Source organism: Mytilus trossulus, chromosome 7 (genome assembly GCF_036588685.1).
Source record: "Mytilus trossulus isolate FHL-02 chromosome 7, PNRI_Mtr1.1.1.hap1, whole genome shotgun sequence".
Taxonomy (NCBI): Eukaryota; Metazoa; Mollusca; class Bivalvia; order Mytilida; family Mytilidae; genus Mytilus; species Mytilus trossulus.
The window spans coordinates 62596086-62614271 of record NC_086379.1 but is presented as its reverse complement, the minus strand read 5'-3'; the positions used below and the strand labels follow the sequence as shown (position 1 = coordinate 62614271).

Below are 18186 nucleotides of genomic sequence, written 5' to 3'. Positions count from 1 at the left end.
TATCTCAATCATAAAAAAACAAACAAATATTCAACAAAGTAGCACAAAAAGCATATATCAAATTTGATAACCACGTTCATTGCTTACCTATTTTTGTATTTAATTTATGTATGCTAAATCAACCCATAAAGGATTGAAATGTTTTCAGTCCTGTAAAGAGTTTCCCCCGTCGTTCAATGACAAAAAAAAAGATATACAATAATGCTGAAGAATTGCATTTCTGTGTGTATTTTCCATATTTATATGAACAGTCAAAATACCTGAAAAAGTTTATTTTGTTTTTACAAATCATGGTCCTCATTTAAGGCTCTAAGCTATTATAATTCAGAAATTATACATTATTTACCTTAGATAGCCTATTAGCTGGCAATGACACACTTTTGTCTGTTTTTTTCCGTATAAATAGTAATAATCGATAAATTCAAGGTACATAAGGTATAAAACACGTTGTAAATAGACACTGAATGGGCAATCTTTACAATTTAAAAATGAATAAAATAAAAATAGCACAGGGCTTTGAAAACCTCAGGTTGCAATTCATTTAAATAACAGTATTTCATTTGATTCTTCTTGTCCTGGTTTGTATTTTTTAAGCCTAGTTTATTTTAAGCATGACTGTTAATTTGGCCTGGAGAATCACCGTAGCCGTAAACACAATATTTATCGAAATGTACACCTGTTGAAGTAAACTTAGTACCGTTAATGTTATATCCAAAAAGATGCAGTTTGATACCCAAAGTGATAACTAGCCCAAATGAAGCGAAATGATAGATAGATAACCCTTAAAACTTCATAGCTAGTTAACGACGTACAAGTTCCAATACTATTTAATTACAAGTTCATGTAAAAAAAAAACAGAAATAAGGCATGATAAACAATTGGACAACTTTTCATAGAGAACATTTGGTCACGATACGGCTTTAAAAAAATCAAAAATAGTATCATGTTAAAAGATATAAAAATCCCCAAAAGGACACTTAATAAACATGTCAAACGAGAACACCAACGACTATAACATACATGTTTTCGAGTGCTTAACCTTCCAAATAACCAAAGACAAAGGTTTAAAGCACAGCATGAATCCTATAATATTAAGTTAAAGAGCTTAAACAACGAAAATAGCATACACATACACCAAAAACAAAAACAAAAATAACAAAAACACCCCCTTAAAAAAACAGGTAGTAATTTGGTCTAAAAGCCAACAAGGACTAATGATTAACTCCGTTTCCATGACTAAAATCAACTTGTCTTAATCCACTAAAGTTTGTATAAAGACGAAATAAGCAGTTTGAGAAAAAAATGAAAAAAAATTACCGTGTACAAAACCAAACTATAATTACCGACAGGATTCAGGACCGTTTGTCTACAAATACATTTTTGAGAAATATTAAAACAAATACGTATATGTAAATTCCGAAACTCTAGTATTTGAATACTAAGTAAACTTTGACGTACAATTTTCCTTCAGTGCAAAAACAAAGTAACAGATAAATAGGGATTGATACTACGGTATTTGCATTCAAACAAGGATATTGTTTCTGTTAATCCGTTGTTTTCCTCTTATTGTTGAGCTGTTGATGTTTGGTTTGTGACCTAGATTTGTTTTCGCTCAATTAATGACTATTCAACATCGGTATGCCTTTATTAATAGCATATACAGTGAAAATGTACTGTTTATACACTGATATATGGAATTGCTTTTGTAATAAGACAGGAAAGAAGATATGTATTTAATTAATTATGCATACAAAGCATTATAGTATTTGTTAGTTTTAGGAGTTTGTCTAATTTTAATTTACAACAATTAAAACATAAAAGGTAACTGTTACCCGATATTTTAGTCACTTTAGTTGTACACAATAGATATGGACGGCACATGAAACTAACATTTTTTCTAAAGCTGTGTTCTGACTGTTTAACTAGCAGAACAGTCCAATTTGCGTTATTCACGCAAAACAATAGAATTTGATTTCTGAAACATTTTGATATTTTCACAATCCCCTTTCATTGGTTTCCCTTTACCAGATGAGTATAGCTAATGCTTTTACCTATGACACATAAATACGAAAATAGATCCTTTTGCATATATTTTTCGAAGAACAGTATATGAGCCATATCCCAAATTTTAGTAAAACTTTGCATACAACGTTGGCTCGTTCAACTTTAAAAAAAAAATAAATTAAAAAACCTGCATTTATTTCATTAAGTAGATTAGATTGTAAAGAAAGCACATTAAGATAACTGAAATTAAGCCTATATCTTATACCCTGTTAGTGTTACGTACAAAGCTAATCGATAAATCATTTGATGATCTATTTACAATAGTCGTGAGAAGTTTGCTTGTTTTAAATAGGCTGAATAGGTTGTAACATATAAATAGTCACAATACTTGTGGACTGATTTGTATAAATAATAACAAATACAGCTTTGATTTCAACATGTTTTATTCTTTACTTACATCTATTAAAAATCAAATAATTACAATAAAGATATCGTATGAATTTACAACGATTTCAATAAACAATATCTATTTTAATATTTACAATTAAACTTGAGCCCTATTAACAATTGTAAATCACATAGCGTATTTTACACAATCAGATATTGCACATTCTAAAAAGATAATTGTCAAACCGTTTTATATAATTAAAAGTTACATAAATGGAGATCATATATACAAGCAAACGTGTATTCCTTTATGATTAGTATATAGTTTACAATCATAATCACATAATCAAAGATTGTTCACAAGCTACAAACTATGTTCGATTTTAAGTTAACCAACATTTTAATCAAAAATCCTTCACACTTAAATAAACATATATACTTGCATTGATAAGGAGGTTGTTAAGTGGTAATACATTTGATAACAACATTTACTTAAACAAAATGAACAGTGACATTTTTTTTTTATCAAAGTAACAAAATAACACAATGCAAGGAAAATATTAAAAGCTTTTATACAAACATTCAACATCCAAAAACTGCATTGGTCCCAGTTCTGTTCACATTGAGAGTTTGAGCAAAATGCTGAATAAACCATAGATTGTTAGTGCAAAAATAATACATATACAACCTTTTATCATACTTTATGACATCAACATTCCTTGCATGCATTTTATCCTTTTTCGCTATTTACCATAAATGCACAGTATTTACCTTTAAGATATTGTCCAATTTTCTTCTAACCGCACCTGCATTCAGATGTTTTCCCCTGGTAATTATTCTTTAAATGATTTAGATAAGTGAGATAAAAAATGAATTATATATAATTTGTTTACGAAACATATAGTTGATAATATATATCAATCTCAATAACTTGGAAAACAATTTATGGAATGGAATAAACATCAAATCTAGTCATGGTTACGTTATACGTTGTTTTTGTTTTTGGGGAGGGTGGTAGTGTTGAAAACTAAGGTCTATTGTTTTAAAAAAGGAGCTTCTTCTACAGGTCCAGTTTCAAGACGTATGTTTTATTTCAAGAAATCCAACAAAACAGCACACATAAATTAAGACTAAAATACTTATTCGATTGAAATGTATAGTGCACAAGAAAGTAAAGCTATAGATGATAATATAAATGGACACGCTTTATAATAGGAGATAAAACGACTAATATGAATGTTAGGATTGTGTTCACTTGTTTCTATGGTTAATAACGTAAACACATTTATGTTGTTTATGTCATTTAATTATTTAAACACACAATATGGCATGGCGGCTTAGGAATAAGCATTTTTTTAAATAAGGATTGACTGTAATATTTTTTCTGTCTATAAAGAAATACCATAAAAAAGTGGTGCCCACTTAATAACGTGCGTAGTGGGTTTTCTAACAGTGTGCACAACATTTTTTTAATGTTATTTCGAATAGACTGACAAAATATAGCAGCTATACTTATAATTTAATTCTAAATTCCATTTTAAACCAGCGTAAATCATGAAAAAAAACGTTTGTGTCTATGATATGATAAACAAAACGACGGCAGTCAATTAGAAGACGCGTTACATCCAAAATTAAATTATTTAGAAATAAAGAGGCCCATATCAGCTGGCTTAATTCAATACAAAACGTGTTTAATCGTGAATTACATAACAGGAAGTTCTATTGTTGAACATTAAATGTAAAGAAAGAAAAAAACGATTTTTGTGAGTAAAGCAATAAAACTATTCGGACAATAATTTTTATCAATGTTAATAATGTTGCAGTCAATTAAAAGTCATAAACGAATAGACTAACTATTGTTACGTAATTGTCCTGTAAATACACTATTTACTAGAAGCAAATATTTGCGTCGATTAGAAGTCGAGGTCTTGGGTTTGAAAATTGATAAGGGCTACCTTGTTATTTGAAATAAATCCAATGAAAACCGGATTAATATTGTCTTTAAGTTTAACAAACAACTGTTTTGTAACGATACTTTGGTATATGTTTTTAATATTTCCTATTCCTTTTTAAATAAAGGGGGGCTTCATATAAAAGCGTCTAAGTATGAATGAAACGAAAGTACCACTTTCCATAACAATAACTTTCGCTATAAAGATGTTGTCTTCTTACAAAATTTTCAAAGTTTGGTGACTACGCATCTATCCCAACGTGTTTGATTGCTTCACTGATTGATCGCTATTTTCTAGCGGCCAGTTTCAATTGGTGGGGGAAACAGGAGTGTCCGGAGAAAATCACAGACCTTTGACCAAAAAAAACTGACAATCCTGGTCAATTAAGATTGGAGTCAAGTGCACCTGTACGAGCGGGGTTCGAACTCACAACCTCAGTGTTGACTGACTAGTGATTACAATAGTAACATTATTAAGATCACTTGGCCACCAAGGCTCCCTCCCCAACTTGTTTGAAATAAAGGGTATAGCATTTTCATATATGAACTTACATCTAGATATTGATAATTAATGTCGATTGACATCAAAATTTTAGGACAAAAGTAATGATTTCAGAACTTTCTTTTTCTATGTAACAGCATGCCAGCAGCATATACGTATCAACTGGAAGATATACGCTCAATTTATAATAAACTTTCATCAAGAGCTATGATATAATCATTGTTTTTAAAAATCCATACCCCAAATAGAGAGAAAAATTTTACGATCGAGGTGGAAATCAACCCGATCTTTGTTTCACTGCAATATATGAAATTGTAAAGGTAAAAAGTCCACTTGCAATAATTGGAATATCAATGAATTACCCGTAGTTAAACGAATGAAAAGCAGCAATTATGTTTTAATGTGGCATTGCTGGCTGGTGTAAATTTAACGATAAACACTCAAATAAAAATATTTTCTGAAAAAAAATAGATTACGTACAGGTAAAAGATCGAAATCAGAATGCAACACATTGCCATAAAATTTTGGAATCTACCTTTGATAAGGTTAACGGACAGACAGTCTTTGTGAAGGCAAATAAAACCCTCTTTCAGATATTTGTTGTTGGTGTTGATATAAACACAATACGCGTCTGATTTAAAAAAAACCATGTAGCATGAAAGACGAGGTAAATTTGTGGAACGTTTTCAATAAAATAATTTATACATCTGAACAAAACAATGAAGGAAAACAGAATTATTAAAAAATGACTGCCATAAGCAAACAGAAAAAGTTTATATTTTGCTTCATCAGAAATGAATCTTCAGTGAAGTATAAGTTCGGTCAAATCGATTTTTAAGCAGACGAATGCAAATTTATGTTTATGTCACGAGATATTTTCTTGCAAGCTGCAGAAATATATTTGTGTATCATTTTATTTAAAATAACATTATTAACTGAGTTTTTAGTTATACTATAGTGACATATTAACTTACAAGGCGAACAACGTTTCGTTATTGACCCTTTGTAGATTCGCTGAGCCAACAAAGAGGACAATTAAAAAGACAGTGATTATCATTTCCTATTTCTTAAGTCCTACTCACAGTTTACACGTTTCATTGAAGTAGTGTGTTTTTAATCATGTTGATGGTAAGACATGTGTTTTATTTTTTTGTATCTATTGTCTAATAAAGACACTGTTTAACAATAAAAATAACTAACATCAACTAAAACATAAGAAAAACTATACACAACTTAAGAAACAAAATTATTTAAAGTGCTTTCTATCACATTTTTCAAGCAGTAATAGGTAAAAAACAATTGCATGAAACACAATTCATGTGGTTACATTCGTGTGATTTGTTTTAGCTTTTTATTTTGCCTTTGTTAACGGACTTTCCGATTTGAATTTTCCTTGGAGTTCGATATATTTATTATTTAACATTTTATATATCATTTTATAAGATTAACTACTATCTTTATAAGTTGATTAAGATATTTATTTCATTATTCTTTATCTATTACAATATTAGGAATTGAATTAATTTACGTTTTTCTCTTAATTTAGCCGAATTTGAATTTTCGATACAGTCAAAAACAAGCAACCATTAATATTAAGTTATGTCTGTAGAAATATGCATTCACGTTTTCAACTTGTTAAAGTGAATTATTCCAATCTGCCTTAAATTGGGACACGTATATGTCATATGAAGCCATTTTGCAGATTTGTATTTGTTAACAGATAAACGTTATTCAGGACTTATTGTTGACAAGCTATCGATATGTACAAATTAAGAAAAAAAACTTATTATGCTTTAGGGAACCCTGACAATTAATAAAACCCTGTTAACGACTTAATGCTATTTCATTCAAACGAAAACCGCGACACGTGTTGCATCTTGTTTAAGAGAAATAAGATCAGGTCCCGTTATATGTAATGCCCCCAAAAAATAAAATCGGTTCATGAAAACATAGTGTATGCATTTCATATAGAAGACATATTATTTTCCAATGTGAGCAATGAACACATTGTTGTTATAACACTTCTGTAACAGACACAATAAGGACGGATGATATTAACAGTTTGTCTCACCCCATCTGTGAATGAGACACAAATAGTATATGTCATACAATTTTTCTCATAACAATTACAATGTTAATATTTCTTACTACCTGACTGGAAAAATCTCGTGTATATCCTCTCGTACACGTGGAAACGGCAATTTTGAATTTTAAATTTCAGGAAAATTTCTTTGATACTATTTCATAATTGCCATCCCATTGACAATTTTACAAATTGTACCTCTTGATTAGCTCTTTTATCCAGATGAATTTCGTGAACATTCCATGTAAAGCTTTAAATGTAATTACATTATGATCACCAAAAGGCAAATCAAACGTCACTTATAACATTATAGCTAATTTTCCTTGTTGCTCTGGCATTTCCAAATCAAACTCTTAGTATGGTTTGAACTAATTTTGTTAATAATGATATGAGATTATTGTGCCATCCTCAAAACAATTGGTAGTTTGATCTTCCATCTAATGGCCATGGAATGAGTTATTTTTAGCTTCTCAATCGTCAAGCGTAGACTGTATTTTAATAGCAAATTACATATAAAATACAAATTCGTCACCGTCATACACTTTCTGGTTGTTAACTTGAATTTCTTCTACGCCAAATGTATACCAGTACAATAACGAGGACACCGACAGTAAGGATAATACAAACAATTAATATTGCTTTTGTGGGAAACACCACGGAATTCTTCTGTTTTTCTTGATTTTCTGTAAGTAAAAAAAGATATTGCAAGTACCTACAATAATACAAAGAAATGTTGGTTTTTTTTTCTGTTAGAACAAAAAGATGTAGCATTAACCTACGATAATACAAAAAAAGTATCCCTTTTACCCGTAAGTATTCCAGAACCATGCACAGCAGTAGTATATGTATTTTTTAATTTTAATGCATACAACTCCTTTGTTTAGTTACCGACTTTTCAATGATAAATAAAGGCAACAGTTGTATACCGATATTAAAAAATCACAAATCGATAGAGAAAAACAAACTCGTGTTACAAACTAAAACCAAAGGGAAAACATAAAATATATTAATGATGAAAACAAAGAAACAACAGGAACACTGAAGTCAACGCAAACTTACACCTTCCGCTTATATAGCAACAATAGTAAACCTGTGTTCATAAGTAATAAATCGATTGAGTGAACACAAATGAAGGTTAAAAACTAGACCGAGAGAAACACATCAACTAAAAGAGAAAAAAAACCAAAGTAACAATAGTAACTCTTTAAATATCGTTAAAATGACAACATCCCGTGAAAGGGATACATGCACATACAAACAAACACAAGAAACACTCAGCACAGAGAAATGCATAGAACAGAACAACAATAACATATAAACTGCAGAATCACAATGAACTTTTTTTATTAACGACTCAAAATATTTACTATTCAAAAGTTGGCAAATTGAAAGTGGAAACCTTCTACTTTGTTATATATTCTATGTCGTCAAGTTGTGTCATAATTGAGGAAAAGATTTACAGATGAACTTCACCTTTTAAACGCTTGTCTGAGGAAAGTTGTTTTAGCTGTACGGGCTGTATAAATTTGAATCTATATCCAGGTAGATTTATGACATTAAATCTGTTTTAACAACGCTGTGTGAAGTTTAGATGTCCATTTTAAAGACGGAAAGTTGTCATCGTACTTTTTATGAATAGGCCAAAGGAGAGAAAGATAGATTTGTCATTGTCTGAAATGTTACCTTCTTGAATAGTGAAGTTATTTACGTTGGAATTTTAAAAAGAAATGCATGTACTTTCGTTAGACAAGCTATAAGAGCTCCCTAGGAGGCAAACTGTGAAAATAAAAATGAGACAGCAATAGGTCTGATTAATAAAACTTGTTGGTATAGACGAGAGGTGATTTATATCTATCCGATTTTCAAACACAAATTCTGGTAATCCCTACCACTACGAAAGCCACAAAATGGCCCCTCTGTCTTAATATATATAACTCGAATGCTTTGATGGTTTAGCGACACAAAGTTTGTAAAAATATAACACCCTGCTGTATCCCTTAGTTAGGTACTCGAATCACTAATATGTTTGCTTCTAAGGTTTTATTGCCACAAACATCTTTACCGCATAGAACTGAACATTCACAATCCTCTTATTATTTTTTATCATAGCGGGTGTTATACCTTTTATTCTGGTACTTCATTTTTTGAATATATGTTGATATGATGGAATTAGGATTATATCCTTTGCATTGCTCCATAAAGGACCGTATTTGGCATACACACATATGACATCTATTGTTTGAGTGCTTAATTATCCGTCAACCTGGGACAGGAGTGTACAGCACAACATTTGAACAAACTATAATTATATGTTGAAACGATATTTCATACCTATGGCTACCTGGAAGGCGTTCCGTCCTTGTTCAACATCAATATCTGAACAGTTTCGTTGATGTTCTGGCAATTCTACAAAATGAAACATTCATATATTGAACTGTTATCATTTATATGAAGGGAAACATATATTTAACAAAATCTCTCTTTCGGATCTTTGTTTCATTGCATTGAAAACAAATTGTATCATGTCTTATTACAGCTTATGTTAATTAACATGTCTACACTCATATGAAGTGTTTGGTTCACCGCAGTCAAATCTTATCAAATTTACTGCGAAGGTGAACACATCATCGGAAAGTTATGATTCTGACAGGAAAAAAACATTCTAGATGAGATTTAGCTATCGTATTTGTTAAATCACATGTGTACCGCGTTTAAAATGGACCAATGGACTAACAATAAAAAAATACCAACATCTGTTCAGGAAAACTATGTAGATATATAATAAAATTATAATACAGTACTACAACATCACAAGTACTACCAATTCAATAGTATTCCGTTTCAAAGAATCCTCGCACTTACTTACTGAAAAAAAACTTAAGTTTCACTAAAGTTTCTTTATTTCAAACAAAATACCAACATTATTAAGGTTACCGAGAGTTAACTAGATTGAAAAGATGAACAAAAATATTAAAGTCATATGAAAAAAGTGACTGTTGAAAATAGAGTTAATTCAATTCTAGCACCAATGTATATATATATTCTTAACTCAGTCTTCTTTTCAAGTCTATATATGTTTTACGCATTCATTACGTATAATCGTCAAAAATATATTTCACTAGGTCAGTGTTGTAGTGAAAATAAATATGGCAAATAAGTAATGGTGGAGTGTTAAAGCCGGCGTTTACCGATTGTCACCTTTGTAAACAGTAAAAAAAAAGCATGGATAGTCCGGTAAGAACGTGTACAATATAAAATAATATATAGATAATGTAGATGACGAAGCAATGTTAATGTTTGTTGCAGTTCTATTGATTTGATATCCCTCCCGATCACTGGAGTTTAAAGAGAAAGGTCGCGCTGAGGTAATTGCATACGGAAAACATTTGAGTGTATTGTTGACTGGAAGCATACTATCAGAAAAAGCAAACGTCTTATTAATTTGGACAAAAATATATGTAAATTTGTTTTATAATGAAAATTAGCCATTTAGTTGTAAAAAAAAAACCCACATATGCAACATTTTTCATCTTTGAAGTTTCATATGGCTTTAAACACAACGTCTTCTAATGTAACGAAGTTATTTACATAAAACCATCAAACTCTGTATACAATATTCTATTAATTGTTAAAGTTCAAAAATATATTAAATGAAAATGAATACATCTTTTTAAATAAGTCTCTGTGCACACACTTAGTATCTCATTTTGTGTTAAACAACATATCGCATGACTAGCCTTGATTTTAAAGAAACAATTTTCGTCATAAACATGTAATTTAATTTAATTTTACTATTTATATCTATGTTAAACACTGGTTTTAACTCTGAAAAGTGTAGTAAAACTGAGTTGTTAAGAAATTCAGAAGCATTTATGGTGCACGAAGAAATCTATTTCAACTAGAATCCAATAGAATTCAGTGTTGGACTGATTATACATTTCAAAATAACTGTTTGAACAGCAGAACCAAAAAGACATGGACAGACAATGTCAAATTCTTTTTTGTAAGATCAGTTGTAATTGTCAGTTTTTTCCTCAAACAGTCAAAGTATTTATTGTTATCATGCAGCTATCAAAGTTCAAGGTAATGGTTACTTCAGAGATCGATAGTTTGAGTAGCTGCATTTGAGCGCTAATTAACGACGAATATCAAAAATGCATATCATTGACGCCGAAACAAGTCGTATTGCTAAACACCTAGCAGTATTAAAACAAGTCTAACGAAAAAAGTAACATCAAAATCAGAATAGATTCACCTTTGTCTGAGGGTGGTAATTCTAAAAAAAAATGTGATATAAAACATTCAATAACAATATTCATGATCTTGGATAGACAAATTACAATGTAACATACATAAAGAGGTGTTTAACTTGGTCTTTTATATCTATGCATTCCCCTTGATCACAAAAAGAACCGGGACAAATGAATAAATAATTAAATCATAAGAAAAGGATCGCAGGTTCATACAAATTATATACCTATTTGGAGTTATTTTCTTTCAGAACGTCAGGTCATTCTTTTTCAGAATCAACCCGGACGATACCATATTTCAATGGTATATGCTCCAAGGCATAAAATAATGACCTGTGTGTAAGGTCATTATTTTCCTTGATAAACATGCACTCTATGATTTACTTCAACATTTTATTCGTCTAATATTTTTTTGTTGCCGATTTGGAAATTTATTTTCTAAAGTTCAACCGATGATAGATGTAAAAGAAACCGTCATTGTAGACCCGCAATTTAGTTTTAGAAACAAATAACGTGAAGTTTTGTTGATTTATCGTTATAAGAGAGAAACATTATCATATAGGTCAGATGAATTTTAATATAGACTTTCATAAAATAAATCCAGATTTAACATATTCGTGTGTAAGATTTTGAAAATCTTATTTAGTCAAACTGAATAGGTTGATTGCTTAACGTCCAGTGGCAAATATTTCATGCATGTTCAGAACGATATACACTGAATAGGAAATCATACTGTGACCTACATGTATTTATATTCGTCTTCGTGTCAGTTTGTAACTTTTTAAAATGTATGTATATCTTTTACTCTATCAAATGATCAACTAATAAAATAACTCACGAAAGGGTCGGGTACGGAGGGTATATAATTTTATCCTGATTATCTTTTAATAAAATGTATTGCTATTCGAAAGACAATCTTTCTGAATTTTTCATTCCCTTCAAGTAAAATGGTTAAATAAATAACAACTTTTCCGCGATAGAAATAACATAACAAAACGAAAATAAAAAAACATATCCCTTCCCCTTTTCCCATAAGCTAAGTGATACAATAAATAACTTACAATGTGTCTTGTATTTGTCATACACCGTTATCGGATGGAAACAATACATTTGTGTTTTACTTCATGCAGTTACAGTAATATTTTTTAATGTGTGAGGATAACAATTTTTAAAAGGTTTATATCTAAATTATTTAGTGAGTTTTATTTCACATTTTAAAAGAGCCGCAGGGCGTATTAAACCTGAACGCATTAGAAAGGAATATCCCACTTTAGTGTTGTCGGTAAAAAAGGATACTAAATTTTACAAATCTTTATAAAATTAATATTTGTTGACGGTATATAAGTCAGATAATGCATATTTTACGTTTTTTTTTGCCGTAGAACACACCTTGGGGTGTCAGGATTGTTCAAAGAAAGACCTCCCTCCAGTCGGTCTTTCATTTGATCAATCCTGACACCCCTCGGTGTGTTCTACGACAAGAAAAACCTTAAAATATGCATTATCTATAACATACATTATAAATTGAAGTAAATTATTATATTCAAAAATAACTTAAGATACTTTAAGCAAGCTAAAACTATCAAACTTACTGAAATGAATCAGTCTATAAAACATAATAATATTAGATGGATTTGGCTATTTGCAGGTTTCAAATTGATTGGCAATGAGACAAATCTCCACCAGAGATCAAATGAAACAGACATAAAAAAAACTATTTATCACCGTACGGACTTCAACAATGAGAAAACCCAAACAACATACTCAGATAGTCCCCGAAATTATATAAGTAAAATAATTAAACGAGAAAACTAACGGCCTAATTTATAAACAAAATAATGAACAAGACACACATATGATATACAGAAACAAGATTCTGACTTGGGACGGACACATCGAGAAACTAACGGGGTTAAACTAGTTAAGTAAGCATCCCTAAACCATCCTTAACCTGTGACAGTGGTGAAACAGTACAAGATCAATGTATTAAAATCAGTTGAAAAAGGAGTTTGAATATCCCCTTTACATGTTTTGCCTTACTTTTAAAATAAATCGTTGATATACCATATATTACTATAAATTGAAGGAGACAAATTAGCAATGTTTATGTAGTATGTAGTTGTAACAAGTAGATTCATACTTCAATGGCAAAATAAAATTTACATAAATTTTGACAAAATCTTTATCTCTGTATAAACAATTGTATAGCCTCCATCGAACTTCGAGACATAACTTATTGTCTTCAAAATCGTGTATATCGAAACAATAATGAAATGTAAACTACATGAGATTAGGTCAACAAATATCACAAAGTGAAAAAAAAATAGAGGGAAAAGTGGGAACGTTCAAAATGAAATGTTGTATCTTTAAAAAAAAATAAGAACACAACACTTTCTCCATTTTATGCCGTATTCAATATTATTGTCAAATGCATCTGTTTTAAAGGTCAATTGTTAAAAAATCTATGAAAAGGCGTGAAAGATGACATTAAAACTTGTTGATCGAAAAAGACAAACACAAAAATTATTGTACACAACACACAACATAGAAAACTATATACTAAGCAACAAGTTCCCAACCAACAACAGGGGTGATCTCAGCTGCTCCAGAAGGGTTAGCAGATCCTTCTCCACTATTCTTATATAAAGTATACCGGTCTTTTTAAAAGTTTGAATAAGTAAGAATTGAGCTCGACAACTATATCTTCTTTGTACGTTAGGATTATCTTCAATCTTGATAGATAAAATATTGTCAACACATCTGCATCAAACTTGAAAAATAAAGTTTGTCGACTTACCAGACAAATCACATTTGAAGATAGTCTTGCCATAGTCAATCAAACAAGTGTTGTTGTTACTGTTATTACACCTAGCGTAGGTTACAAACATGTCTGATTTAGATGCCGGATTACACTTTCTTTTCTGAAAATTAATTAAAAAAAGACAATCTATAAAAAAAAACCAAGAGAATGTAAACATTTTGTCTATCAACTTATTTTTGCGTTTAATCTTTTATAGCCTGCTTCGCGGCAATTTAACTTTACGATATGTAACTCTATCTGTAGTTAAATTTCAATAGATCATCAGTTTACATATTCGCAACGATTAATATTTGCATCATTTTCCTATTTGCGATAGTCGAGATATTCAATAGCCCGAAAATTTGTTGGAGCACAGTAATTGTAAAAATCAAAGAATAGATAGGAAATTGTGTTTTCTAACTGTTCAATGTCATTTACATGGTCCTTGCATTCATTATGTTTTGAAAATATTTTGTACGTTTTTATGCTCTTCTTTAAATAATTTAATGGACCATAATTATTATAACCTATCCAGAGTTATTATATTTATAAAATATGAGTATTACTTTTGTTATCAAACTTTTGAGTGTTTGAGATTAAGATTACCATTCACAAGCAATTTCATGTTGTTTTTAGTAGAAATTTGAGAAGCTCGAGAACCTTTTTCTTATTACATTTCTGTCTCAATTTTGCCAGAAAAAGAAAAAAAAATGAAAACACCTGACTCACTGTTGCCTATATTTATGTTACTTACATCAATTTTCGTGCAATATTTCCCCTGCGTACCTGAAAAGTTATTAAAAGATGAGGAAAAAGAAAACACATCCGCTGTCTTAAGCCACTCAAATGATTTGGTCTTCAATAAAAAAAACCACCAAACGCACATTTAAAACTAAGGGAAAAACCCCAATACTGACCTAAATAATGAATCTTGCTGAATTTTAATAAAAAAAAGCAAAATAAACTTTTTTTTATTTTGCAAATTAAAGTATTAAAGTAAAACATTTCTGTATGTGAGTGTCTGTTATTTAGTGGTTGTAGTTTGTTGCTGTATATCATATTTGTTTTTCGTTCATTGTTTAGTATGTAAATCAAGACATTTGTTTTCGCGTTTGAATTTTTCTACAATAATTTGTCATTTCAGGGCCTTTCATAGCTGACTATGCGGTATAGTTAGCAATATCCTTTAACACTACTTTCCGCTATATATATGATGTTCTTTCACTAAATAATTCAAAATTTGGTGACTATGTTATACGCATCTATCCCATTGAACTAGATATACACGATACAACAGATACAGTTAAGTCGGCATCATATCTAGACTAACATCTAGATATTGACAATAAGGATCGATTGAAAACAGAACTTTACGACAAAAGAGATGATTTCAGCTTTCCAATTTTGAACTTTCCATTACTAAGTAGCAACATTATAGCTGCACCTGCATACGATGTATATAACTTCCAATTGATACGATATTCCTATGCTTGCATTTCCTATCATGATTTTCTTGATAGAGGGTTCTTGCTCACACGGAAGTTATTAAAGGGCACTAGCTACGAGATATATAGAAAATTTAAATTTTGTTTTGTTTTTGTTCAATCAATAATGAAAGGGAAATAGTGAAATAACAATTCGCTTTTTGCAGCCAATAAGATTTATTTTTTTCAAATTACGCTAAGAAACATTGATAATTAGGTTTTCATTTGCAAGTGAATGAGTCGACCTCTTTAAATCTGTATTCATGTGAACTTCAATTTAACCCCTAGCTAGAGATTAACAACGCATGCATTGTACGTGTACTTTACGGTAAATTATTGATTACTAATTCGATGCACATACAATCTTTCTTTTACGGTTAAAAGCAATGAGAAACATCTATTTTTAATCTATATAATAAAATCAAACAGACCTATAAAAATCCAATTGCACGTGTTGATTTCATCTATTCATATCTTTATTTATGTTTACATCGCTTATATTGTCATCGGAGGTCAAATCGATAGTTAATTATATGGCGTCTGGACTAAAATACACACGAAACGAACCTATATTTTATCTACCCCATGCTCTGTAAACTGTTTATTTTAGACTTTTGATAGTGTGGATAAATATTTTACATTGTTATAAATCAAATATGAGAATTTGAGCCAAATTGGTGACCATGAATTTGACAGCTAGTGCCCCTTTAAATCAAGAGTTCCAAATTGTGAAGTTGAAATGATCTCTTCGTAAATAATACGGACGCCATCACGAGTTGGTTGACCGTTATGACATAACCGTTTCACAAATAACATCGGATATGTTCCTGACGTTGTTACTATAATACCTTCCCTTTCATTAATGTGACCTACCGAATTAGACTATTTACCGGATTTTTTTTATCAAATAAGCAACACGACGGTTACCACATGTGAAGCAGGATCTACTTACTCTTCTGGAGCACCTAAGATCACCCCTAGTTTTTGTTTGTTGTGGTTCGTTTTGTTTATTCTTTTGTTTTGTTCCTCTTTTTTAACTCATTGTTGAAGACCTTACGGTGACCTAAAGTTATAAACTACTATGTCATTTTGGTCTCTGGTGGAGAAATCTCTCATAATAGGTCATATCACATATTCGTATTTGTGTATTAGCAAAACATGAAAATAGGGGGAACAAATCTCCTTGGTGAACAATTATATAATGCAAGTAATTATCTGTTTACATACCATACGGGCATAAACACTTGTTTTCGTTTGGATGCCCTCGTGAAGGACATCTCTCACACTTTCCATTATTTTGGCACGGGCAGTGCATTTCATCTCTGCATGTAGTGCCTGTAATTGAAATGAAATAGTTGTGAGCATGACACATTAGCATTTTTTATTTATTGATCAAATGATATTTCGTCTTAATTTTTAAGTGTATACCTAAATTTATATAAGTTCCAAAATGTTAAAATTGCGCGTTATAAAATGTAATAAATGCTTATAAAATAAACTAAATGCTAGTATAATGTACTAAATGCTATAAATATTGATTTAGATATCAAAACCAATTAACATCAAACTAATAGATTTGTTGTACACATATGTAGGTTAACGATTCTAAAATCTTTCGCTCCTTTATTTTGGCATTGCACATGGTCATCTTTTTTTTTCTGAATATCCATGACGTCTTTACACTTAATTCATTTGATGTTGGATGTTTACTTATTAATATTCTTAAGTCATAGTTAAAGGGATTTTTGTTAGTTGTTATTGCCTCCGAACTAGCTGCTAGTAACTACGAGTCCTCTCAGACTTGGTACCCTTTTTGTAAAGAAATGAGGCTTTGGTAAATACCCTGCCATGTCCGTTCTTTGTTTATGTTTGCTGTTTTCTGAATCGATCTGATGAGTTCAGTCCTTTTCGTCTGATTTTTATAGTTTGTTTTGATGTTGTGATCTTATGCTACGATTAGAGGGAGTGTTTATCGCTCAAAAGCATGTTTAATCCCGCTCCAAAGTAAGGAGGCCTTACTTCAGTGGTTACCGTTGGTTGTCCTTGATTGTTGTTGGTTCATGTCTTTCATTTGTGTTTTTGTTAATTTTGTGATGAATTATAAAGATAGTTTTCTCTCCTAAATTATTTCACATTTTTCATTTCGGGGAATTTTAGAACCGACTACACGATATGGAGTTTTCATTGTTTGAGGACGTACGGTTATATTAAATTGCTTATATTCAATGCATTTGCACTTTGGTAGATAGCTGTCTCATTGGCAATCGTACCTTGATTCCTTTTTTCTAAAAAATCTGGTTAAGGAATCAAAGCTTTCAATAAATTTGAAGCGCATTTAGAAATTTATTATTTAAATTGTGCCACACATTTCATTAACTTTGCGCGTTTTAAATTAATATTTTACAGTTTAAAAAATAAACCATTCTTGATTAAAATGTATACATATTTAATATTAAATACAAATCATGTATGCTCCTTCGTATTTAGTGTTTATAACTGTATTAATAATTTTGAATTTGATATGCAGTACAAAATAAATACACACGCCTAAAATAAGGCGATACCAGTCAGAAGGATAATATAATAATCAGACCAGTCTAAAAGCGAAAAATAGTTTTCCAATCATGAGTACATTATATGATCTACTATCTTCGTTTAAGCCAAAGGAGAAGAAAATAACTATATACACAAACAATTAATGCATAGTAATACAATAGTTTAAAAA

The 18186-nt window shown here is 30.5% G+C and overlaps 2 protein-coding genes across 3 annotated transcripts in view; both read right to left on the bottom strand.

Moving 5' to 3' along the window:
* Positions 1-18186, bottom strand: part of LOC134725504 (uncharacterized) — a 67592-nt gene that overhangs the window by 34351 nt on the left and 15055 nt on the right. The gene's annotated exons all lie outside the window — the stretch shown is intronic.
* The window catches only part of LOC134725505 (uncharacterized), a 52205-nt gene continuing 36459 nt past the window's right edge, over positions 2441-18186 (bottom strand). For both annotated transcript variants that reach the window (XM_063589377.1, XM_063589378.1), the window contains exons 7-11: positions 16689-16796; positions 14732-14763; positions 13975-14098; positions 9259-9333; positions 2441-7610 (exon numbers count right to left, since the gene is read on the bottom strand). In XM_063589377.1, coding sequence (XP_063445447.1) covers positions 7480-7610; positions 9259-9333; positions 13975-14098; positions 14732-14763; positions 16689-16796 — 470 coding nt within the window. In that variant the 3' untranslated portion in view covers positions 2441-7479. The remainder of the gene's footprint in view (positions 7611-9258; positions 9334-13974; positions 14099-14731; positions 14764-16688; positions 16797-18186) is intronic.